Here is a 27,194-nt window from a genome sequence, read left to right on the forward strand (position 1 = left end):
TATGTCTGATACAAAATGCCACAGGTAACATTGTTCAATGGTAATTTTTAGTGTAATTGCATTGACATTTGTGACTGTACATGCTCGTAAATTACACAGATCTACACAAATTGAGCTGTCTAAATACTCTACTCAGAACAGTACTGATGTGTTGTACCGTGAACTAGGCTGCGAACAGGTGATGTGGTGAACACATTATCGACACAAGCTCGCAGCTTTACACGTAGTCTGCGCGTTGACACATGCGCAGTAGGCCTAACGCTCGCTATCACCGACACCATAGTTTCCAGTGTTATCAGTGTCATCGTGATAATATTATCCAGTGGGTCGAGTAGTGCATGTCGAAGATGGTTAAATTCCCACTTTGGTGAGTGTATTTTGCTTATACAAGGTCAAACTTAAGGAAGCTCTAGATCGAATGCAGGAGATGGAGTTTGGTTTTGCAAAGCTTGCTTTCGATAGCCGACTGTTGTGACTGCGGTGAGAATTTTAAGTTGTTAAGAATCAGTCTACTTTTTGCATAACTGTACAACGACTACATTTTGTATACGCAGGGAAGAAACAATCTTAAATTTGTTTGTGTTGGTTATTTAACAAATGCAGCGAATTTTTGTCGTCCACTTTCATTCGGTTCTGAAAATAGCCTACTCCTATGTGTGCTGTAAATCTGAAGAATTCACCGCTGGATATTTAAAACTAAACATTATCAACAGTGATTAGGTTAAACTAAAATAAAATTAAAGGCACCGGTCCGGTATCGCAAATGTATTTTGGTTCTAGTTTGCAGTTCTATTTCCAATAGGTAAAACTAGTTACTCTGGACGTGCTTCGCTATATTAAACCATAGGTTGTTTGCTTGATGTACACATGGCGCAAAATATCTTGACACTTGACAAATTCCACTACTGAAGTAATATTTTTTACAGCTGGTTTAGAAAGTTTTCGTCATTAAAAATACAGTGGGAATTTGATGGCCTGGGGGGCAAAGCCCGAAGACTTTTATTACAGGAATTGGTGAAAGTGGGCGTCTACACAAAAAATACTTAATTTTGACACATCGTTTGTAAAAATCCGTCCATTATTAACGGAGGAGTAGTGTTTCGTCGAAATCGCATTCACGTACATAAGGGTGTTAAACTAAACTAACCCCCTTGTAGATTTGCAAACTTTGTATTTATAAAATATGGACAGTTATTTTCAGTTATAAGATTGTCGTTTTCCTATCCTCTAGGGAAAAAAGCTCCGAACAACAACGAACTCTTTCATGTATTCACCGAGTCGTTGACAATATCATTAGCTATTAAAACCTTGCCCAACCCTTTTCTGAATTAAATTCTGATCGTTCAAACCCCTAGTTTTGTATGCCATTTTATTATCATTGTACAAATTTTATTCCAATTTTTACTGCATTATGTCATCCATCCAATACGTATCAGCTGTTTAGAAAAAGGTAAAGGGTCTATAGGCGAATTGTTATTGCAGTTTTTTTCGTTCCTTATAAGTTGTTTAGCATACAACCATAGACTAAGCAACACCATTGGTCGGTCGTTGTCATTATACCTACAGTACTTAAAATCCGATTATACTACATTAAATGGGTAATTTTTAATTTATTATCACCGTGTGTTTTGCATCCCTTTTAAAGGTAAGTTTTTATGAAACGAGTGTTGTTGAACTTCAAAAAAATGATTACTATGATTTTATATAGTTTGAGATGTAAGCAATAAGTCTGATTAAGATTAAGTACCGGGGGACCGAGCAATATAAATAGAAAACTTAAGCATGAGCTTACTCTTTAAAAATACTCTTGTATGATGGATTAGCTGAAGACAGATAAGTCAGTACTATACAGATTATTGTAACACCCTTAAATATGAGTGTAACATTAAGTTGACGCCAGTGCACTCTAACGTCACCAACACAAAACACTCATCAACACTTGCTTATTTATTTACATTTTAGTTTTTATAGCGAATTTCCCATATAGGGAATAAGCTATAACCGTAGGTCTCATGGTATGAGTTGGACCATATCTATGGTTGGACCCAGGACCGATTTACTTTTTAAAACGTTTTTATTAGCTCGCTTTCTTGTCCGGTACAAACTTTGCAGTCAATTTTATACTAACTTCCCGATGAGCTAGAGACTTGAAACTTGAAACACAGCTCAAAAATGGAAGACAATGCAATATTATATCATTTAATTTTCACATTTCCCTTGGGCTACACCCAGATGTAAGCAATAAGTCTGATTAAGATTAAGTACCGGGGGACCGAGCAATATAAATAGAAAACTTAAGCATGAGCTTACTCTTTAAAAATACTCTTGTATGATGGATTAGCTGAAGACAGATAAGTCAGTACTATACAGATTATTGTAACACCCTTAAATATGAGTGTAACATTAAGTTGACGCCAGTGCACTCTAACGTCACCAACACAAAACACTCATCAACACTTGCTTATTTATTTACATTTTAGTTTTTATAGCGAATTTCCCATATAGGGAATAAGCTATAACCGTAGGTCTCATGGTATGAGTTGGACCATATCTATGGTTGGACCCAGGACCGATTTACTTTTTAAAACGTTTTTATTAGCTCGCTTTCTTGTCCGGTACAAACTTTGCAGTCAATTTTATACTAACTTCCCGATGAGCTAGAGACTTGAAACTTGAAACACAGCTCAAAAATGGAAGACAATGCAATATTATATCATTTAATTTTCACATTTCCCTTGGGCTACACCCCATGGGCTTGTTTTTATTAACTCGCTTTCTTGCAAATTTTGATACTTCCCGATGAGCTAGAGACTTGAAACTTGGAACATAGCTCACAAATGGATGACCATGCAATATTATATCATTTAATTTTCATATTTCCCTTGGGCTACGCCCCATGGGCTTTTTTTATTAGCCCGGTTTCCTACAAATTTTGATATCAATTTCAAACGAAGTTCCCGTTGAGCTAGAGACTTGAAATTTGAAACATAGCTCACAATAGGAGGACAATGCAATATTATATAGTTTAATTTGCACATTTCTCTTGGGCTACGCCCCATCGGCATCCAAATTTTCCATGTTTACATTTTGAAAGAATGTAAATATATCAATTAATTTAAGTCAGCTGTAAATACTTTATTTTGACAGTTCGAAATGATCCCAAGAGATTCTTTATACAAACATTTCAAAATAAAGATAAACAATCTGATTGAAGATATAAAGGTGTTTGTTAATAATATAAATTGTTATTCATTTAGTACGAGGTGTTAGCCCGTCCTACGTACGGGAATTCAGTAGTCAGTTAAAACCGTGTACAATTCAGTTCAGCTAGTTTACACATATAAAGACAAAGTTTCTTGCAGTTTTAATGTGAAAAATCATCTTGTAAACAAATGTTGTGTGACCAAATATGTTTTTATTCCATCATAGACCTATACGATATGCATTTTAAATCCGATAATTTTACAATAAAACAGCAATTCTGCAATTTTTACGATGTGAAAAGCGTTGAAATGAGATTTGCAGCCGATTCGCACAGACGCACACTGATTATAAGTAGTCTACAGTAGAAAGAGTAATAGTCAATTGAAAAGTGTATAGACTTAGTCAACTATACCACCTTCCATAGCATACCTGCCTCTTCCATAATTATTCCACAATACAACTACTATACACCCAATTTCCAGTAGGTCTGAATAGAAACGACCTAAAATAAAACGATAATATCCAATAAAATTCACAGTACACATAAATCGTTACACCTATCCTTTACATCTATTTCACTGCATTAATTGCTAAATAAATAAGTGTAAACAAAGAAAAGTAAAAACAATAACAGTTTGTTTTGAAACAGCTGTTTGGTTCAAATAACATCCATTTGAAAAAAAGAACTCACGATTACTAAAAGAACTGGTCACATGTAGCAGGAATATAAAAAGTAAACACGCTAGTAAAGCTAATGACGTAATTGTGAATGTTTATTATCCATACAGTTATCAGTTCTATCATAGATAAAACCATAGATAAAACATACTCCCTTAGTAGATTTCTCATCCTTATGGAACAGCTGAAGACAATTTTATTGTTAGTTCATGTACGGTTTATGTAGAGGTCGTGTTTTGTTTACAATTTATTTCCCGTTATTACAGCCATTTAAAACCTCGTTTAACCAAATAATACGATCTAATCATAAACAATAACTTGTCCCCTAGTTATATAACCAAACAGTAAAGCACAAATCAAGAAATTAACCCTAAAATAATGGAAACAAAGTTTCATCGACACTAGCGCCTTTGTGTCACGTACATGAACTAGACACGAAAAACGTGCTTCAAAATTTACAATGGGATGAGAAGTCTACTTGTGTTGGTTAGTCTATGATAAAACATACTCCCCCAAGTAGATTTCTCATCCTTATGGAACAGCTGAAGACAATTTTATTGTTAGTTCTGTACGGTTATATGTAGAGGTCGTGTTTTGTTTACATTTTGTTTCCCGTTATTACAGTCATTTAAAACCTCGTTTAACCAAATAATACGATCTAATCATAAACAATAAATTGTCCCCTAGTTATTTAACCAAACAGTAAAGCACAAATCAAGAAATTAACCCTAAAATAATAGAAACAAAACTTCGTCGACACTAGCGCCCAGTGTGGCGTACATGAACTAGACATGAAAAACGAGCTTCAAAATTTACAATGGGATGATAAGTCTACTTGTGTTGGTTAGTCTATGGTTATATCATAGACTAACCAACACAAGTAGACTTCTCATCCCATTGTAAATTTTGAAGCACGTTTTTCGTGTCTAGTTCATGTACGTGACACAAAGGCGCTAGTGTCGATGAAACTTTGTTTCCATTATTTTAGGGTTAATTTCTTGATTTGTGCTTTACTGTTTGGTTATATAACTAGGGGACAAGTTATTGTTTATGATTAGATCGTATTATTTGGTTAAACGAGGTTTTAAATGGCTGTAATAACGGGAAATAAATTGTAAACAAAACACGACCTCTACATAAACCGTACATGAACTAACAATAAAATTGTCTTCAGCTGTTCCATAAGGATGAGAAATCTACTAAGGGAGTATGTTTTATCTATGGTTCTATCCTTAATAATTACCCACCCTCATTGAATAAGTGTACATCGTAATTTCCCATATTAGTTCATGTTGTATTAAGTCTGTTCTTTTTATCATGTGTTTAAATATGTTTGTTGTCAGATGTTTTTGTAAACATTGGTTTAGTTTGGAAATAGAGTTTGTTCAAGCAAGATGTGTGAATAATATTCTTGTATAAGAAATAGAACATGGTGGCAGCTTAGTGGATTTTTTATCGAACAAAGTCTAAAACCACGCATGATGTCAAGTAAGGGCAGAAAAAAACGAAATACTCGTAGGCAAAGGTATGAGGACAATGAGGAGAATGCCCAAAGTGAATTCAACTACATGTCAGAAAGGGATTCTAGAAAGACTGAAGGTGAGTCACTAGGTTTTGCATTGGGACAGACAAACCGAGAAAATAATGCAGTAATGTGTACTCCTACTCCTATGATAAATCTGACGTTACCAACTCCAGAAACCTTCTCTTTTACTCCGAATGAGTGGCATTCCTGGAGGAATCGCTTTCAAAGGTACAGACGGGGGTGCGGTCTAGATAGCACTTCCGACGCTCGGCAAATCGATGTACTTTTGTTTACAATCGGTAGTAGGAGTGAAGATATTTTCGATTCGTTTTCAACAAAACCGAATACTTATGACGAGGCTCTTCGGGCCTTTGATGCATACTTTGTGCCAAGACGAAATATCATTTATGAGAGAACAAAATTTCTGAGACACAAGCAAGGGAGTGATCCATCTGAAAAATTCATAACAGATTTGCATGGTCTTGCAAAAACGTGTGCATGGGGTGAACTGAACGATGAGATGGTGCTTCTGGTCCTCATTATTGGTATGAAAGATGAGGCTCTAAGTGATAGACTCCAGCTGGACTCTCAATTGACTCTGGAGAAGGCGATTAATACCTTGCGCCAACACGAGGAGCTAGAACGCCAAAAACGTGAGCTCGCCAATACTAATGTTTTTATGGTGAATAAAACGTCAATACAAGTCGGTAAAACAAATCTGTCTGAAAGAGCTGGTGAACAGAAATTCACCGAGGATGCTATGAGAAAAACGTGCAGGAAATGTGGTTATAACTGGCACGGATCACTGGCCGAATGCCCTGCTAGGAAAGCCAAATGTGACAAATGTTCCGAGATTGGACATTTTTTTCGATGTTGTCCCTCCCGCGAAAAGTGGATGAGAAAAAAACAAAAACGTTGTTAAGGAAATCGAACAGCAAGATTCAGACAGTGGTTATCAACAGGTTCCTGAGATTTTCATAGGGAATATAGACAGCAGTGACAAAGCCTGGGTCCAGGAGGTAAAAGCAAGCTGTGGAAACCAAGATTTAGGTCTTATAAAATTTAAACTTGACACAGCAGCTGATGTAACCATGATTCCAGTAGGAGTTCTTGGTGATTTTATTAAGACTCTGCCTCTAGGAAAGTGCAAATCCCCTGTGTTTAGCGCAAAGAAGAAAGAACAAATCAATATTTTGGGAACTTTAAGGCTAAAGCTTGAACATAAGGGTGTATCAGTTTATGATCTTGCGTATATTTCTGAGGAGATCACTGTTCCACTTCTTAGCAGACGTTCCTGTGAAGAGCTGAACCTGGTGAGGAGAATTTTTTCTGTAGATTCACATGATATTGACTGGGCTACTAAGTATCCTAATTTATTTCAAGGGTTGGGAAATATGAAAGGAGAGTACAAGATTGAAATGAAGGAGAATGCAGTTTCTTACGCTATATCCACCCCCAGGGTTGTACCAATACCTTTAAAAACCAAGGTGAAAGAACAGTTAGACGATATGCTTGAGAAAGGAGTGATTGTTCCAGTTGAACACGCGACTGATTGGTGCGCACCAATGGTAGTTTGCGCAAAAAAGGGAGGTGGGGTTAGGATCTGCGTAGACCTATCCAAACTCAACAACAGTGTGAAACGTTGGTTTTATCCTATCCCAAAGATCGAACTTTCATTGGCCGAGATCGCGGGAGCCAAGTACTTCAGCAAGATCGATGCGAATTCCGGGTTCTGGCAACTGAACCTTGCAGAGGAGTCACAAGATTACACAACATTTATCACCCCTTTTGGGAGGTATAAATTCCGTAAGTTACCTTTTGGAATTACGTCCGCTCCTGAAGAGTTTCAGCGCCGCATGTCAAAAGCTTTAGAAGGGGCAAAGAACTGTTTAGTGCACATTGACGACTGTCTGATATGGGGAAGAACGAAAGAAGAACACGACGAGTGTCTTAGGGCCGTTCTAGAGAGAGTGCAAGCTAATGGAATCACCTTGAATAAGCAGAAGTCGGAGTTCTGCAAGAAGACTGTGACATTTCTGGGGTTTGTGCTGTCTAAGGACGGAATCAAGCCTGATCCAAGCAAGGTACAAGCGATTGTGGACTTACCAGCTCCAAGAAACGCTAATGAAGTACAAAGATTCATGGGCATGATCACTTTTCTGGCAAAATTTATTCCGAACCGCAGTGAGATTTTGGAGCCAATTACGAGCTTGTTAAAGACTAAAAACGATTTCTTTTGGGGACTAGCTCAAGAAAACGCTTTTGTCACAGTAAAACAGATTTTATCATCAGAGCCATGTTTGACTGTTTACGATCCGCAAAAACCCTCGATTCTTTCTTGCGATGCTTCAAAAAAAGGTCTTGGAGCGGTTTTACTTCAAGTTGAAGGAGAAAACAAGAAACCTGTGGCATATATATCTCGGACTCTAACGCCTGCTGAAGAAAACTACAGTAGAATTGAGCGAGAAGCGCTTGCGTGCACATGGGCAAGTGACCGTTTGAAATGTTTCCTGATGGGTAAAATGTACACAATTGAGACCGACCACAAACCGCTTGTCTCAATTTTCAAAACACAAAATTTGGACGAGCTCTCACCGAGGCTACAGCGGTTCCGAATGCGTATGATGAGATACGATTATCGCATGACCTGGACCCCAGGAAAAGACCTTGCCATAGCAGATCTACTATCAAGAAGTCCTATTCCGGCTGACGAAGATGGCGAATTGACCGAAGAAGTGGAAGCCTTCGTCCACGAAATCAGTCTGATTAGTATAAACACTACAGATGAAAATGTGACAAAGGTACTTCACTCACAAATGAGAGATCCAATCTGTGCACAACTTAAGTTACAAATTTTAGACGAATGGCCTGTAAAATCAAGTTTACCTAATGAGATTCAAGAGTACTTTAATGTGAAAGACGAGTTAAGTTGTATTGCTGGGCTATTGCTTCGAGGAACTCGGATGATAATACCTCAAGAACTACGAGCGGAAATGCTCGAGAGGCTTCACAGTGGACACTTCGGAATCACAAAAACAAGGAAACGTGCTTTGGGAACCATGTGGTGGCCTGGAATTTCTCAAGAAATAGAAAGGAAAATCAAATCGTGTCCAGTGTGTATTCAGAACTCAACTAATCACAGTGAACCATTGATTCCGAGAACTGTCCCGGATTACCCGTGGCAAAATGTGTCTGTTGACTTGTTCAAACACGAAGACAAGTGGTATATGGTTATCGTGGATCACTACTCAAGATACTTTGAAGTCGAGGAAATGCATCGAATGAGTGCTTCAGATGTGATTCGGGTTTGCAAAACCACATTTTCACGTTTTGGAATTCCTCAACGTGTTTATTCAGATAGTGGGACACAATTTCACCATATTGACTCAAGTGAATTTAAATTGTTTGCAAAGGAGTGGGGGTTCTCCACATTCAGAAGTAGTCCCCACCACCATCAGGGAAATGGGGCAGCTGAAGCAGCTGTGAAAGTAGCAAAAGGGCTAATGAAGAAAAACAAGGATAAATTTGAACTTGCCCTACTTTCTTACCGGACCTCACCTCTTGAAACCGGCTTTTCCCCATCTGAACTTATGTATGGAAGGAAATTAAGAGACAATCTTCCATCTACTTTGGTTGGAAATCCTGTGGAAAATAAGAATTTTCTTGAGAGGGAGAATAAGTACCAGAATAAGTACAAGATACAATTTGATAAACGACATGGAGCGAGTGGTTTAAGTGAATTAGAAGTTGGAAGCATGGTATGGATCACAGATCTACGTCGACACGGTAAGGTAGTCAGGAGATTGAACGAACCACGTTCCTACCTTGTGGAAACTGACAAGAGAACCATTCGCCGAAACAGGAAGTTCTTAGTTCCTGCACCGTACTACGGAGGAGATGGAATTCTTTCAAACTGTTCATCCATGGTCCTTAATCGTCCATGCAGCTCACGTGATCGTCCAGGAGCTGGCACAGTAACCCGTTACGGAAGGTCCATTAAGAAACCGAGGCGGTACTGAGGTTCATAAAGATGTGGACATCTTGAAGCGGGATGTTGTATTAAGTCTGTTCTTTTTATCATGTGTTTAAATATGTTTGTTGTCAGATGTTTTTGTAAACATTGGTTTAGTTTTGAAATAGAGTTTGTTCAAGCAAGATGTGTGAATAATATTCTTGTATAAGAAATAGAACAGTTCATTTAAACTACAATATATTCATAGTTGAAATGGAAGCGATATTTCAATATATATATATGGGTGCCTATCAGCGCCCCCAAACGTAACTACACTGTACATGATTTCATAAAAGGATGGTTTGTCTAATTGCAGTATCCTAGGTCAATGATGACGTTGTGTTCAATCTTTGTACAAAATTCGGCTGAGGTTGTGGTGGTAATTTAAAATCGTGATTCCTGATTATTCTTGATCTTCTTTTCATGACATCAATATTTCCGGGCCTAATCCAAACAAAGTTAAAGAAGACAAACATTAATTGTAAACAAAAAGCTACCATGAAGAATTAAAACATGTAAACATTGTTATTTTTCTATTTTTTCCTCGAAATATGGAATAGTAAAATAATTTGCATTCATCCTTTTTTATTAGGACTCGTGTACAAAGCCCCGATTTGTACTGTGGTTTAATTAATTTTGGTAAACTATTTTAAACTGTGGTATAATTATCTCTACTAATCTTACTTATTTCCTATAATCAATGACAAAATAAGAGTAAATAAAATAACCTCATAGTTCTATAGGCCTAGTTTATATTTAACCAGCTGTTAGTTAAAACAAATTATATTGCTCTAAAACAAATCAAAGATTACAAAGATTGCTTTAAAAAAATAATTTGAACATCGGTAACATCCTAGTATTTTACTATGTATAATTTAATTAATCTGTCATCCTCTTACAGAAGAATTGAACGTATCAATGATTTGCATTACACATAGTATAAATAAGTCAACCCTAAGTATGTCTTTACATTTTTATCCAAATGCGGAATTTGTGACACAAAAGCTGGATGTTTACAGCTGTTATGTTAAGCAAATTATTTTATGCCAAAAGCTAGTTTAGAATCTTAGCGTCGGCTGCTAGACTTTTTAAAAATTAAAACTTAATTTTTAAAAAACTGGGACCCTAAACTAAATTTATGGCTTCGACATTCCCTAGTTCTCAAAATTATCTTTCTTTCAACACAAAAATCATGAAAATCCGTCGAGTGGTTGATTCAGAATCGTGAAATAAAAAAACACTGTTTCGTTTTAATATTATAGATTCTATAAAGTAAACAATAAATTAAATGATTTAATTATAGTTAGTAGATAGACCATACATTCAATCTAATACATAATTATATGAAAAAAACTTAAATAAACCTTAGATTTTCCACATGCCTCTGTTAGAAAAAGATAGATATAGATGCCTCTGTTTCTAGTATAGATGCTTGAAATATATGCAACATCTACACACATTAAAACTAAAATACCCACGCTGCAGCAAACCTGCAGACTAAGCGAATTTCCATTTGACTGATTGGAATTTTACACTGAAATGTCTACTTAAAAATATAACATTTATTCCCGATTTAAATAGAATTAGTTTAACAAGTACTTAGGTTTGCTGCATCAGGGAGGGTAAAACTGTTTTTTTTGTATAATGTTAATAGTTAGTAAGAAATAAAAACATTTTCCAAATTTGATCAAAATATGTTCATAAACAAGCAAACTACAACAGATTACTTATTCTCCATAAGAATAACATAGGAATTTTAAATTTACAATTTTTTTGAATTTTCTTTGTAACAATTAGAAGCATAATAACGCTTCAATACACTAAATTATTTGTTTTTTAAGCTCTACAAAATGGTTTGGAAAGAAATTGCTAAATTTTACGATTTTTTGGTCAAAAATGGGAAAAACCTATTTTTACCCAATAAAACCCCCCGTAAACACCAGTTCCCATGATCCGATCATGCTGGATCGCGAACTCGTTCGAATAAACGTAGGTTTATACGTTTGTACCAAATTTCATCAAAATCGGATCATTTTTGCTCGAGTTATCGTGCTGACGGACATATATATATATATATATACTAGCTGACCCGGCGAACTTCGTATCGCCTAAGTTATAGGTTTCCCCTAAGACAGACCGATGGAAAGAAAGTACCGTTACGTTTAATTTTCAAGATGATCTCGTTCGCATCGCTCAATCACGTCCTGGTTGAAGTTCGTTCGCTACGCTCACTCACCTTTGGGTTGGAGCTCGTTCGCTACGCTCACTCACCTTTAGGTTGGAGCTCGTTCGCTGCGCTCACTTGCCTTCAGGTTAGCTCGTTCGCTACGCTTACTCGCCTCCAGGTTGAAGTTCGTTCGCTACGCTCACTCACCTTTTGGTTGCAAATTAGCTGTTGTCATAAATGTAAAAGAAATAATAGTGCTGCACCCTGTTGGTAATCCTTGTAACTTTAATGCTATTGAACATCATAGAACAGAACCAACTTGTTTAATTGAAACAGCTGTTAAGATTCATTAATTATATTTCTCATAAGGTTAACATGGGAAACTCCAGAGCCACTGGGGCGGAGCCCTTTTAAGAATTTCGAAACGGGAAATAGTTTACGTCCGATTCGCATACCTACAGAATTTACACACCAAATTTCATAACGATCGGTGAAGTCGTTCCGGAGGAGTTTTCAGACAAACACTGTGACACGAGAATTTTATATATTAGAGATATATATATATGAATTTGAACGGATGGTGTTTTTGGCCTCTAGGGACCTCAAAACGAAAAAAAATCGGTCCCCCGTCCAGGTCTTACCATGAGTACTACGGTAATAGCTTATTCCCAATATGGGGAATTCGCTAAAAGTATAAAATAATATATAAATAAAAAACTTTTTAAACAAAACGTTTTTAAACGCACTAAAAAGTAGAAAATAATTTATAAATATGTGGAGAGTATAAATACTTGTAAGATTTAAAACAAAAAACGTGGGGTGCATGCAATTCATAATAATACATATTAGTTCAATAGGTGAAGGTAATTGTAAATCATCTATTGCATGCATCCCACGTTTTTTGTTTTAAATCTTACAAGTGTTTATACTCTCCACATATTTATAAATTGTTTTCTACTTTTTAGTGCGTTTAAAAACGTTTTGTTTAAAAACGTTTTTTATTTATAAATTATTTATTTTGATGTCCCTAGAAGCCAAAAACACCATCCGTTCATATTCATATATAATGTGTGTCCGTTAGCACGATAACTCAAGCAAAAATGATCCGATTTTGATGAAAATTGGTACAAACGTGTAACCCACGTTTATTCAAACGAGTTCGTGAACCAGCTGATCGGACCATGAGAATGGGGTTTTATGGGGGGATTCATGGGGTGAATATTGGTTTTCTCGTTTTTGACCCTCAAAACAAAAATTTCCCAAAATTTCTCTAGACCTTTTTGAAGAGCTTAAAAACAAATAATTTAGAATATTGAAGTGTTTTTGTGTTTATTGGGTACGGAGAAAATTGTAAATTAAAAATTCCCATGTTATTCTTATGGAGAATAAGTAAACTGTTGTAGTTTGCTTGTTTACGGATATATTTTGATTAAATTTGGCAAATCTATTTATTTTATACTAAGCTATTTATATTTTACTAAAAAACACTTTGTATTACCCTCCCTGTAGTAACCTAGGTACTCGTTAAACCTAATGTTATTTGAATGGATTTAATTGAAAATCAAATCAGGCAAATGGAAATTTGCTTAGTTAGTCTGCAGGTTTGCTGCGGCGGGGGTATCATTTTGTTCAACCAACATAGTTACTTGAAGGCCAATGTTAATTTTTTGAATTTTCAAATGAGTTATGTGGCGAAATACGAATTTCAAAAATTTAGTCAAGATCCTTCCGCTGGATTTCGAGATATAATATTTACAGACAAACAGACAGACAGACATACAAACAGACAGACATAGCTCGTATTAGAGTATAGATAGGATTTAACTTATCTAATATGTATTGATAGATTGATTGATATTGAATCTATCAATGTAATCTGCAATATTTTCTAAGTTTTCTTGTTAATGCCATGTTGGGCCCTTTTATAATTCTAGTTCACTTATGTGTAAACAATTTTGAAATTTTTGTACAATAAATTGGCTGCTTTAGTAAAAATAAATAAACAGTTTGAGACATTAAAAACTCGAACCATTTCGGGAAGTGAACTCGCCCTTGAGATAATAAAACCACAATGTGGCAGAAACTGATACAGCAATAAACAGTTGAACCATTAGGTTGAGCTATATCCGATATAGTTAGTTTATTGAATTTTTGGGCTTTTCATTATAAAAATTATTACGATGGTATTCCATAGGTGTAAAAAAATCAACACCAGAATGAGTTTATTTTAAATACAAATTCCGTTAAATGTTTAACTCATTTGAGGTGCATGCATGATGGGGTGGATTAGAAATTTTTTTCTCGTTTGTAATTTTCGATAAAATGTAAATCCTATATATAATACGAGTAAAGTTTGAATACTTGTCAACTCGATCTGGGAAACGGCCCTAACAAAAACGTTTATATTTACGGAATAACTAAGTTCTGTGTCAAAAATAAGTTCTAGACCAGTGGTATAGCCAGGAAAAATCTATTTTCGCCATAATATGAGTACAAACTTTTGAAAATTTAACATGGGCCTTATGAGAAAACATTCCGCCATTATTGTCATTTTGTTTACGTTTTAAGACACAACGTGACGTTCTGTACCCACGGGCACCTCAGCTTGCGCATGCGCAGAAAGCTCTTGAAGCACTTTCCAAGGATATTTAGCATATGTTTACACAGACCAAAAGGAAATAACAATGTGTATATACAGAGCAAAAGAAATGAACAATCAGATTATACCATTGAGCATATTATTATACTACAACTGAAAAACCAATTTCTATCAATGTCGAGTACGGTAGTTAAATTAATGAGAGGATGGAATAATCTTGAACTAGTGTACATGTTGCTCGAATTCGAGCAATAACAAAGTATTACAGGATCTATTTAAGATTGAATAACAGTCATATTTACAATGAGTTTAAAAGATCAACTCAAATATTACCGTTGTGTAACTCAGACCCTGTTTATCTTCGTTATTGATAAACCTAAAGCATTCCGGACGGTTCTCTCCTTCTCAAAATGCCTCGCTGTCCAGGCAACACAGGTCATTAATAGAGGGCCAATTGAGAACGAAAAGTCGTTTTGGGGTAGTTTTAGGGCGCATTTGTAACCTAATAGTGTCCAGGTTCAGGTTCAGACTGTGATGAGTTAAGCCTTTTACGCGCCACTGTTCTGTAGCTGCGGTCGTTATCACGATTGCGCTTCCTGTCTATGTTTCGTTGTCGTTGCGTCAGAGACATTTAAAAGGAATAAACAACAAATAATAAACAAATTATATCTACACAAAACAACGATAAATGCACAAATTTAAGTTACAATCATGCTAACACAATCCATCATAGCGACACAAAACAACGATAAATACACAAATTTAAGATACAACCATACTAACACGATCCGTCTTGGGGGTTATGTTTACACAAACTCAAATAGTAAATAAATGTACTCAATGTGTTTCATTGAATTAAAAAGTAAATAACAGCAATAAAATTATACAGCTGATCAAAATGTAAACAATTATGTTCTTCATAAGGATAACATGGGAACTTCCAAAGCCACTGGGGCAGAGCCCAAGGGACTTTTTCAAAAATGTAAGGCCAGTTTGCAAATCTACGCGACACGCTCTTTCCAATGAGACGTCAATGGATAAAATCGGTTAAGAAATGGCGGAGAAGTTCAACCGACAAACTTTCGTGTAGCGTATTAATTATATAGATTAGCTTTAACTCATACACCTCCTTTTATATTTATTGGGTAGCAGATTTGTGCTTAATTTATTTTGACTTAACTATTATTTCACGTGCAATTTCACTACATTCCCTATTGTAATGAATCTTCTAATATAAGTCATGCAGTGCCTAAATGATCACAACACTCTTCGTGGAAAGCTCGTCAAAATAATTTTACCAAAAATTACAACGATTTATTTAGAATTATACTTGCAAGTTTATAATAAATTATATGTGTAAATAAACATAATCGTTTTCAATGGTATGTCTTTTTATGCTTTTAAAATTTGAATCAGCTGACTAAAATGCCAAAAGATTAAACATTAATAATTAGTACTTCTGAATCTGATGTGTATTGATTCATTGATTGGCTTCTGACATACAATTTTGTCAACTTGTGACAGAAAGAAAGAGAACGACTCGACTTTGCTCCAGTTCATTAAATCGTTTGATGTATAAGAATTTGTATTATATTATAAAACTTGAGAGAGTAATGAGTTTCTAATCAATGAAAAAACTATTCTTAGACTATATTAGCCTCAGCTTTATTACTGTTTATTTAATAGTTCTGCCAATATAAACGAGATATATATCTTATTTTGGCGAATTTCCCATATAGGGAATAAACTATTAACGTAGTACTCATGGTAAGACCTGGACCCAGGACCGATTTACTTTTTCGTTTTGAGGTCCCTAGAGACCAAAAACACCATCCGTTCAAATTCATATATATATAATATATATTTATATATGTGTCCGTTAGCGCGATAACTCGAGCAAAAATCATCAGATTTTGATGAAATTTGGTACAAACGTGTAAACCTACGTTTATTCGAACGAGTTTGCGATCCAGCATGATCGGACCATGGGAACGGGGGTTTACGGGGAGTTTTATGGGGTAAAAATAGGGTTTTCGCATTTTTGACCCAAAAAACATAAAATTTAACAATTTCTTTCCAAACCATTTTGTAGAGCTTAAAAAAACAAATAATTTAGTATACTGAATCGTTATTATGCGCCTAATGGTTACGGAGAAAATTCCAAAAAATTTTAAATTTAAAATTCCCATGTTATTCTTATGGAGAATAAGTAAACTGTTGTAGTTTGCTTGTTTATGAACATATTTTGATCAAATTTGAAAAATGTTTTTATTTCTTACTAACTATTAACATAAAAAAACAGTTTTACCTCCCTGATGCAGCAAACCTAAGTACTTGTTAAACAAATTCTATTTAAATCGGGAATAAAAAAAAATGTTATATTTTTAAGTAGACATTTCAGTGCAAATCAAATGGAAATTCGCTTAGTCTGCAGGTTTGCTGCGGCGGGGGTATTTTTATATTTTTAATGGTTTTAATAATTACTCTTTTCGTTGGTTCTGGTTGTCGTGTCATGTCATAAAAGGTTGCAAACCGACAAATGTCACCAGCTCGAAATTCCTCTGAAGAGTGGACGCTATCTATTGTATTTTAAGCATTACAGCCTATGTTATCTGTACCCAAGACTGTGATGATTTTGAAAAGTGTGTAGGGATTTATCTTCTAAACTGCCTAAAAAGTTTTAAAATGTTTGTGTTGCAGCGTGTCGTTTGTCGACAAATGTTACAAAACGACAAACGTCAAAACTTGAATTTGCTCTGGAAGCTGTCTATCCTCAAGCATTATAGCCTATATTATCTGTAGGCGTACACAAGAGTGTGATGACTTTAAGTGTCAAGGGTTTTTCTCCCAAACTAGGCTAGGCTACCTAAATTTTTGTGTGAATAGGCCTAAGTAATACAACTAAACCAAGCCAAAACAAAAACTAAATATCCAGGAAATATTTGTCATTGGAAACCCCAATCAATGGCTGCAAAAGATTCTTCAAGGTTAAAACTACTCATTATCCAATCCTAAAGTGTCTTTTGTATAGATAAAATAAATACTTAACTCTTGATTTGATGTCAATCAATATTTTCATTAATTATGCCATATAACTGTGTTGTTATTAGGACAATTTGTTCTATGAAAGCGTGAAACATAAGGTATTTTAAATTAAAGCTTAAATTTATTATTATTTATTCTTTAATGTTTAATTTCCCGAGCACAGCTCGGTCCCCAGGTACTGTAATACAAAATGAAAAGACACTGAACATTTCCTAAATTACGGTAAATGGGTCTGGTGGAAGCTAACAGATTCTGACGACTATTTTTATAGGATTTTACTAGGAACTATAGGGGGAAACGATAACACTAACTTGGTGTACTGTCCAACACGGAATCTTGGATAACTTCACATTAATACAATTTTGTAGTCGTTGTATGTACTTGATTATCGCATGAACTGGCTGGGAGCTGAGTGGTTATAGTGCTCGCCTAGTAATCAAATGTTCACCGGTTCGATCCTGAGAAAAGTCAGTGGCATTTTGATTGTTCTAAATTGGACCCAGCTGTTCCTGATCATTGAGCTAAATAAATGTTCCTGGCGAATGAAACAGCTGGTCTCAGTCAGTAACAAAGCTTAGATCATCTCACACCATCTAAACTGATCCTTCATTCATATTTGGGTTATACCATAGATTAATTATACTCCTCTATAGTTATGCACCTAGGTGGCGTCCCCATCTCAAATGATTGATAATTTCATGTTGTTAGCCTCTGCATCTAACTGGTGTAGTAATAAATAATGGTTTAAATAACTTATACTGTATAAGAGAACATTTTTAGTACATATATAGGCTACTGCAGTTTCGTTCCCGATGGGAACTTCATCCAGGCTGTCAAGGACACCAAATTTCGTTCCAGAGTTAAAATCAATCGATATCACATTTAATCACACACAAACAAAATACGAACAGTAAATAAACATTACAAAAACGACGGTACCGGGAAACACGAGACGCAGAGGGCAGGTCTACACTCTATTCCAATATTGAGTCTAGACCTGCCCTCCTTCGGTGTATGTGAGACAGATTTTTGTTGAACTAGCAGACACTAGTCTAACTCGGTACGTAGTTTTTCTGCACCAGGATGATTTGTTGGATTGTATGCTTTGACCGGTGTGAGTTGTTTTTGACAGTCAGTTGTGTCTGACTATGCTGGCGGCAGCTTTTAAAGCAAGAACGGAAAGTAATTTTATCTAGGCCTACTAATACGAAAACCAAAAAAAATACTGATTAAAATTTGAATTGAACCATGGAAAGGGACACATTATAGACTATGTCATTGGATTTGAATAGTACCAGTAGATCTTTATCCTATTGTACAATTTGAAGCCTGTTGTACGAGTGTTTCAAGTTAAAGTACGAGTGCGATATTGTGGACTGTTTATGTCTCATATACAAATAGAATTAAATATAGACCGTCAGCATCGCTGCGGTTAGCATACGTTCTGGCGTCCACCGCTGGGAGCGCTGTGTAGTTGCGGCGCACGAGATACGTAGCTACACAGCGCTCCCAGCGGTGAACGCCAGAACTTATGCTAACCGCAGCACTGATGAGGTCTATATTTAATTCTATTTGTATATAGTAGTTTACGCAACGATTTTGCATACACTACTTTACCCACGACAGTGTTTTATCCTGTATTGGGATTCCATCTGAGTTTCATGACTAAATAAAATATAGAACTCCTCTGTGGTGTCAGACGATACCAAAAATATAATAAATACTAAAGATTTCAAATAAAACAAACAGAAACAAAACTTCTTGTGGACTTAAAATGACAAAAAACAATTGTTGTAAATAAACTTATCCTTCATGAAGTTAATAAGATTAGTAGGTAGTACCATATACAAAAATAATTAAATGTAGACTATTAGTCGTGCTGCGGTTACCGTAGTTGCCACAGTTTCTGGCGCACACCGCTAAGTGCGCCGTGTAGCTACGTCGCGCGTACGCCATAACTACATGGCCAGCGGTGTGCGCCAGAACATATGGTAACCGCAGCACGGCTGACAGTCTATATTTATTTTTTGTCTATGGTAGTACTAAAAGTAAACTGAATTACAGTTACAGCTACGAAATAATAATAAATTGACTCCCAGGTAACTCGGAGTCTTACCGTGTAGTTGCGGTAGTTGTTGGCGGTTGGCGTGATAAATACAGACACATAATTTTAAAATACTGTATAGTTCACTTCCTCGATTGACCTTGCAACCAACATCGGAACAAGTGTGAAATGTAATTATGTCAGGAAGCCAACTTGAAAATCATAAATACGACGAGTCTACTTTTATGATCATGTATTGATGTCAGGTGATGGAACAGCTGATTCAACAATGTCGACCTTGACTATCAGCTGATCAAGGTCTTAGCTTATCGTTGTGTAATTTTACCAACAAATGCGTTCAGTCCAGCGTTTAGTATACAATTTTAGTTGTATTTTTTGTGGTTTTCTTTCACGCCCATTGTATACAATGATGCGTAATGAATTTTATTACAGTACAGTATTACATTTTCCTACAGTCACCTGACAAAGTGACCTTCCTTGCACTGATTGTAGCACAGAAAGTTGCAAACTGCTGCATCTACTTACTTTTGCACCAGTATTCCAACCCAACAACACTAAACAGCGTGCTTTTATTAGGCACGTAATCCGTGTATGCTTGAAAATAAGTTGGAAACACGATATTATATCAGAAATTACGACTGCGATCAGCTGGTGCAGCGTTTCCCATTTCGTTCTATGCTTGGATATAGCCTAACCTAAAAACGTGTTGAATATTGTTTGAAAGACTAATTATTTGTATGCTTTATAGCAACTGTAGGAAAAATATAATGTGTAACGCGAGTGCAAACTACCTTTGCTGCACTCGACAAACTTTCCACGCTCTACGGCTCGTGCGTAAACGTTCATGCAGCAGCTTCGCCCACTAGTTACACAAATAACTATAAAACCCTATCAACTATTACTATAAAATCAAGGTGGTATTTTACCAAATATTAATTAAATACTCTGTCTGTGACATAGAAGTATAAATAATAAGATGAAATGAAGTCAATTCTAAATAGTTCAAATTTGACACTAAAAAATGTTAATAATTTATTATAAAAGATCGGCTGTTTACAATTGTATTCTGCTTTCAAGTTGTCAATGCATTTTAATACAATTGATGTTTCAGGCTGACGCCTATTCAGAATACGAAATAATTTGAAGTTTGGTCTGTAGAATTCTCTGTAGCCTAATTTAAATTAATCCTGGTGAAACTATGCTTAAGATATGTTGGCGAACTATAAAAATATTGTTTAAATTGCTTAGTAGCTGAGTTGAGTTGCTTGAGTGATTACCCTACTAGGAAACCCTGCGTGCCTTCAAACGAATCCGTGAACCAGCATGATCGGGCTATGTGAAAAATTAGTTTTTCCCATTTTTACCCTAAAACATAAAACTTTGCAAATTTATTTCTAAATCATTTTGTAGAGTTGAAAAAGAAATTATTATATAGAAGCGATATTGTATGCTTAAAGGTTACAGAGGAAATTATAAAAAAATTCAAGTTTTAATTAAAAACTAGAGGGCCCATGCTGCTCCGCAGCGTTAAAATAAATATAATATCCGAGAAATAATCAAATTTATGATTTGTGATTGAGTAATACACTACAGTATCTTGAGCTTAACTGATTTAAACGATCAATAGCTCAAATTAAAGCTTATAATTTACTGATTATTTTTAGTGTAAAAAATATGAAAAGCATGAACAATACTGGAGCTATTGATTTGTAATCATAGAAAACCCTTTTGAAAAATAATTTTTATGTTGGTTTTTCACTTTGCGTTTGCTTGAAACTGGTCCGATTTGAATAACTATAGTCCACCCAGCGGATTAGGGACCTTCTCGGAACTCAAATCACCCACTCGACCCGCTCGTCGGGCTAGCCAGAGACAAACAGTGACTCACCTACTGGCACAGTCCCACAGATTTGACCTTTTTTTTGTTTTAAGTTAAAATAAATTGTTCTTTATAAATTTGAGTTCTACATGAAATTCCAAAAATAATTAGCCCAAACACGATGTGGATACTTAATATCTACGATTTGAAAGTATTACAATTACTATGTATCGTCGCCAGGTTTGCCAAACTTTCAGATCGTACATATTAAAAATCCACATCGTGTTTGGACTAATTTTTTGGAATTTTATGTAGAACTCAAATATACAAAGAACAATTTGTTTTAACTTAAAATAAAAAAAATACAGATCTGTGGGACTGTGACAGTAGGTAGGTAAACTTTTTATCAACTGCCAGCCTGGCGAGCGGGTCTGAAGGGTGAGTCGAGTTCCGAGAAGGTTCCTAATCCGCTGGGTATCATAGCCAAACCTCCCGCTATCTCCGCGTCCCGCCACCGGCTGCATACAGACTGATCCGCGGTCAGAGGGTAGTTTTGGATCATTCAAACTGACCCGGGGGTCTGGTAGGTAGATAATAGGGTCACTTGAAACATGTGATCTGACCCGCGAGTCGTAGAGGGAGGACGGGAAATTCTCCAGGCTTCTACGGGGAAAATAAGTTGAGCAACAGACAAAGTCCTTCCTTGTACAACCAGTAATATGATTTAGCCTAAAAGCTTATTTTAGCAATTTAGTTCATTTGGCTTAAATATTGCTATCGTTTTTTAAAATCTTTCACTTAGTAAAAACTAATTGTTATTTAGTACAAACCAACAGAAATACAGTACATCAGTGATAACTTACATTGCTATAGGGTTCTATTGAGCGATTATAACTTACCCTAAGTTTTAATCAAATTTTGAAGGTTTTTTGTCATTTTAATCTTTGTATGTTAAGCTGAGCAGTGTGTGGTGAATGCTTCGCCCCAGAGCCAGGGCTAAAGCGCCTATGTTAATCCTATAGAATGCTAACATTTAGAGTATTACTCTATTTGTTACAGGGTTCTTCATACTATCCTTAGAAATAATACATCGTTTGTTATAAATTATCATTGGTGCCATTTGTTTTGTCTGATGTTGATTTCTAAAATTTAAAAATATAGGCCTAGTTTTTTTTTATTTAAGTTTAGGATATGGTTATGTATTTCTTAGTTCTTGTAAGCTTTTTATGATAACAATATATTTGTTATTAAATTGGTACGTTTGATACTTCCAGAAAGTAATTTGATAATAATGATGGAAATAATTAGTAATATGATTTATATTTAAAATCATAATCATAAAAAAATAAAAAAAACGAATTCTATTAAATCCCTTGCGCACAAGTATTTACGTACAAGTATTCAGTGCGAATTCATGTTTCTTGATTCATAATTCGAAAAATAGGTTTACTACAAAGTACAGAATTGGCTTATATCTTTGAATATTAATAATACGAAAAATCAAGTAAAAGATAGTTAGTCGCTAGCGCATGTGGCTGGCTCACACAACTACGTTCTTTTTTTAACAAAACACTGGCTACAGAGCTGGTCCATTTAGATGGAATGTCTACTTCAGTATCCAATAGTCAATGCTTGTATTTAATTTGAGTCATATTACGTGAAATATATTAAATCTATCAATTTAATTCCGTAAGCGAATCGGTCCCCATTAAATATCCCGAGCTACGTAATAGGTAGAATGGCTGTTGAGGATTAATTAATTTTAAAGCTCAAGGTCCAAGGACTGTGGGAACAAATTATATCAGAATATCAAAAATATCAGAAGTGTCAAAAATTACCCATGCTCTACACCTGAGGCCGTCAGAGATTCAGTAATTTTCTAATGGAAGTACTGTACTGCTACAGTTTTTCGATAAGCTGTTTTAAACATACCAGCTGAAAACATTACGTATTTGTGTGTTTATTGTTTTTAGTGTTCTGTTTTTTGTTCTGTTTTTAGGTTAAAATGTTAATGCGGTGTTTAAATGTATCGTATTGGGCGAAGACCGCGACTAAATGTGTAAAAAAGTGTGCATTTATTTTAAATTTGTACACATAACTATAAAGCAGTAATTGCTGCTATGGACCCCTAGTTGTCTATATTGTATTGACAATATGTTTAAAAGACTAGCGGCGAACTACGCGATACCCATATCAAAATACAATGGCGATTATAAAGTAGGCCTAATTAGTAGTGGGAGGAATATTTAATTCTATTCAAGACCTTCATACCTACCTTGTTTGGTGTGTATATTAATAAAAAAAACAATCCTGAATGATAAAATGCTGTAAGATCATCTATAATTTTAGTACTATCTAAACAAAGCTGGAATATTCTTTCTAGAGCATTCCAGATTAACTACTATCACGCACTTCCATAGTTAATTCATAAAGCTATAAGACCTCCTAGAATATTCCAGATAGTTTTAGAAAGCCATGAAATAATGAATAAAATATAATATTTTCATGTACACGCATATTGCAGGCCTACGTTGCCTTGTCCAAAACACTTTTTTTTACCCAAACCATGCGATATAGGATGATTTATATAGGAAGAGGTCATACATAGGTACACTCACCCTATAAGGAATTTGACGTCTTCTCTGTAAAAATGTCTTGCGTAACGATGTCTATTTGGGTGAAGAATTCCGAAAACTCGACCCGGTCGAGACGAAGTATGCAGTTTGAAAAAAACTTGATGTTGCTGTAAGATGTTGACTTGAGTGTGATTATTAGGATATAATAGTATTAATTTTATGTTTTAATCATTTATTTAGTTACTTGTACTCTAAACCGTATTGAACGCTCATAGTCATAGCACTAAGAAAGACTTAGGAATTTCGTAGCCACTCGGATATACATACGATTTATTTTATATTTTATTTTACGATTTATTTCTATTTAGCCCATTTTATTTTATGATGATAAGATTATACATGTTCCAGAACTGTTTACTTTTTGAACGAACACCAAATTGCAATTAAGAAAATTAATTTATTTCCGAAATGCTATCCTCATTGAATACAAAACAATTAATTGGCAACCTTGATACAAATTTAATATGTTAACTTTTTGCCAATTGTAGAAACCATTTGATATCGAAACTTATAGAATATTTGGACGGAATTGAATACACACAATAAACTAAATAAAAGACTAAACTAGGCTAGCTATATTAAGCCAAATCAATTAAATTGCTAAAATGAGCTAATAGGCTAAATCATATGAGTATGAGCATATAAGCAAATACTAAGTCTATTACTCAACTTATTTTCCCGTAGAGGACGGGGAGAATTCCCATGCCTCCCTCAACGACTCGCGGATCAGATCACAGGTTTCAAGTGACGCTATTATCTACCTGCCAGACCCCCGGGTCAGTTTGAATGATCCAAAACTACCCTCTGACCGCGGATCAATTCGAGCACACGCCCGCCACCTCCGTGTACCGCTATCTCCGAATTTCAGAGTGACACCTATAATCCTCGGTTACTTCCTGCGTTAAGACTTTCCGTCCAAACCTAACCTAACCTAACTTAACCTAACCTAACCTAACTTAACCTAACCTAACTTAACTTAACGTAACCTAACCTAACCTGACCTAACCTAACCTAACCCACGTGTTAAATTTTCATTAAATCTTCCATCCACGGCTGCGAAGCCCCGTGGATGGAATGATAGCTAACAACGCAGGCAGTGACGGGATTATAAGGGTCACTCAAGAATTCGGAGGTGGCGGGACAGATTTGGGTTCGGAGATGGCGGAACGCGGAGATAGTGGGAGCACACGACTAATCTTAAGCATGGAAAGATCCCGGGTCTCCACAGGTACCTGAGGAGGAGGACGCTGACTCGTGTTCTGCAATTGTGTCGTGTTTGGTTGGGTTAGGTTAGGTTAGTTTAGTTTAGGTTAGGCTAGGTAAACAGACTATGTCTTTTAGTAATGTAAATATCTTTTAATAATCAATATTTAAATAATGTATCTTATAACAGTGTATCTTTTAATATTGTAAATAAATTCATGTATTTCAACTGTGTTATTGGTTCTTTCTCCTTTGAAGACTCGTTGTGAAAGTTCTAGGAAGAGCCCGGGCTCTTTTCACACCGTCCTGGGAGGGGCCTTGGAGGTCCGGGCGCTTTTCAAGCGTCTGCCTGAGTTTTTGGGCTCTTTTCATGTGCGCCCAGCCAAACGGACGGACAGCGTAAAAGAAAGCCGGTAGGCTATTTCACTAGGGGTTCTTAAACCAAAATATATAGGATTATGTAATTAAAACTGGTGAAATAGACCTACTTAAATTGAAGTAATCGTAAATTCAAAAAAGAATCAAATTATGCCGATGCTTGATGGAAAATCAGTACGTGCATACCTTCGATTCGAGGCCTCAATCATGAAAATTGGTCCGGTAGAAGAGCCAAACGAACTCGGAAAAGAAAAACCAAATCTTTTTAATAGGCTATATAAGATTCCCATGTTATTCTTAGCGAGGATAAAAAACTGTTGTATCCTATTTGCATGTTTACGGACGGATTTTAATTGAATTTGGCAAATTCTTGATTTTTACAAAGCTATCATTTAATTAAAAAACCCCTCATTACCTTCCGTGTAGCGGTAAAAAAACCTACGTTCTCGTTAAAATTAATGTTATTAAATAGGAAATCTGACAATTTTAAGGGAACATTTTAGTAAAAATCTAGCCAGTTACATGAAAATACGCTTAGTGAAGTGAAAGGTAAAACTCACACCACAGTTAAACATAGATACTTTATTAGCCAAGATCCCAAAAGTAAGTCTTCAAGCTCAAAACAACAATACAATAAAAACAAACATCAAATATGCAACATATGATAGCAATTATAAAAATACCAAACAGCACATCTTCTCTTTTCTCTTTTTTTTTAATTTATTTGTAAAAATCTGAATCACTGTATCTAAGAGGTGGTTTTACACTTCTTTTAGGTCTGTCATTTTCATTGCTATTGTAATTATGTCCAGCATCAGTTTCAGTTCCTTGGTCTTCTTGGTATTGGTGTTCAAATCTATTTCCACCATTTTCAATAGACCTATGCACAGCTATTATATGTCTCCTGTTCCTTCTGATCTTCCCTGCCTGTGTATTTATCAGGTAGGACTGAGGATGATTTGATTTATTCTCAACATGTCCATAACGTTTTAAATCTGGAATCCAAACTTTGTCATTTTGATCAAGCTGTGAGAGATCTCTTACACCTTTCCTTACATCGTAGTTTCTCTTATTTCTTTCCTTGATTGAAAAATCCTTCTCTTTAAACTTTTGCAATCTTTCCCTTGTTACCTGTCTGAAGTTATTTATTTACGGTAATGTTGATCGGAGCTTCCGTGAATAAAGTAACTCTGCAGGTGAAAGACCAGACTCTAAGGGACTAAGGGTGTATTTCTATATTCTAACAATCCAAGATTTGGATCACTACATTTCGTTAGAATCCGCTTCGCTATGTCAACTGCTTTTTCTGCTTCTCCGTTTGATTGTGGATACCTTGGGCTTGATGTCACTATACGGAAACCATATTCTTCAGCAAAATTTTTAAAATCCTGAGAAGTAAATTGCGGACCTCCATCAGCTCTTACCACATATGGTACTCCATGTCGAGCAAATATATTTTTCAATCTAGCAACCACAGCTCCAGTAGTCAATGCATCTACATAAACCAGTCCAAGAAATCTAGAATAGTAATCTTGCACAACTAAATACCATTTTGCATTACATTTCAAAATATCAATACCTAAAGACTCACAGGGATTTTTTGGTAGTTCAGTCAACAGTAATGGTTCTGATTTGTTACTTCTTTGCTCCAAGCAAACTGGACAATTTGTTACAAGTGTAGCAATATCTGTTGAGCAGTCAGGCCACCACACCGATTCATACACTCGCCTTCGACATTTGACAATTCCCATGTGACCTTCATGTATTTTACTCAGTATTTCCTTTCTCAACGATTTTGGAATAAACAGTCTTGTGCCTAAAAGGAGGAATCCTTTACTGATGCTTAGATCAGTCCTGTACTTC

The 27,194-nt window shown here is 35.6% G+C and overlaps 2 protein-coding genes across 2 annotated transcripts in view; both read left to right on the plus strand.

Annotated features, from left to right (window-relative positions):
- The first annotated feature begins 257 nt into the window (after positions 1 to 257).
- Positions 258 to 27,194, plus strand: part of LOC128990511 (MAP kinase-activating death domain protein) — a 126,549-nt gene continuing 99,612 nt past the window's right edge. Inside the window, exon 1 of the mRNA XM_054412889.1 lies at positions 258 to 367. The gene's annotated coding sequence lies outside the window, so the exon portion shown is untranslated. The remainder of the gene's footprint in view (positions 368 to 27,194) is intronic.
- LOC128989224 (uncharacterized protein K02A2.6-like) lies at positions 5,364 to 25,370 on the plus strand. The gene is made up of 7 exons (XM_054411097.1): positions 5,364 to 5,481; positions 5,878 to 6,060; positions 6,389 to 7,924; positions 8,066 to 9,419; positions 18,363 to 18,412; positions 24,435 to 24,526; positions 25,212 to 25,370. The coding sequence occupies exons 1-7, from the start codon at positions 5,364 to 5,366 to the stop codon at positions 25,368 to 25,370; spliced, it is 3,492 nt and encodes a 1,163-aa protein (XP_054267072.1).

The sequence above is a fragment of the Macrosteles quadrilineatus genome, unplaced genomic scaffold (genome assembly GCF_028750875.1).
Source record: "Macrosteles quadrilineatus isolate MER2022 unplaced genomic scaffold, UCM_ALF_1.0 Scaffold_3__2_contigs__length_128488019, whole genome shotgun sequence".
Lineage (NCBI taxonomy): Eukaryota > Metazoa > Arthropoda > Insecta > Hemiptera > Cicadellidae > Macrosteles > Macrosteles quadrilineatus.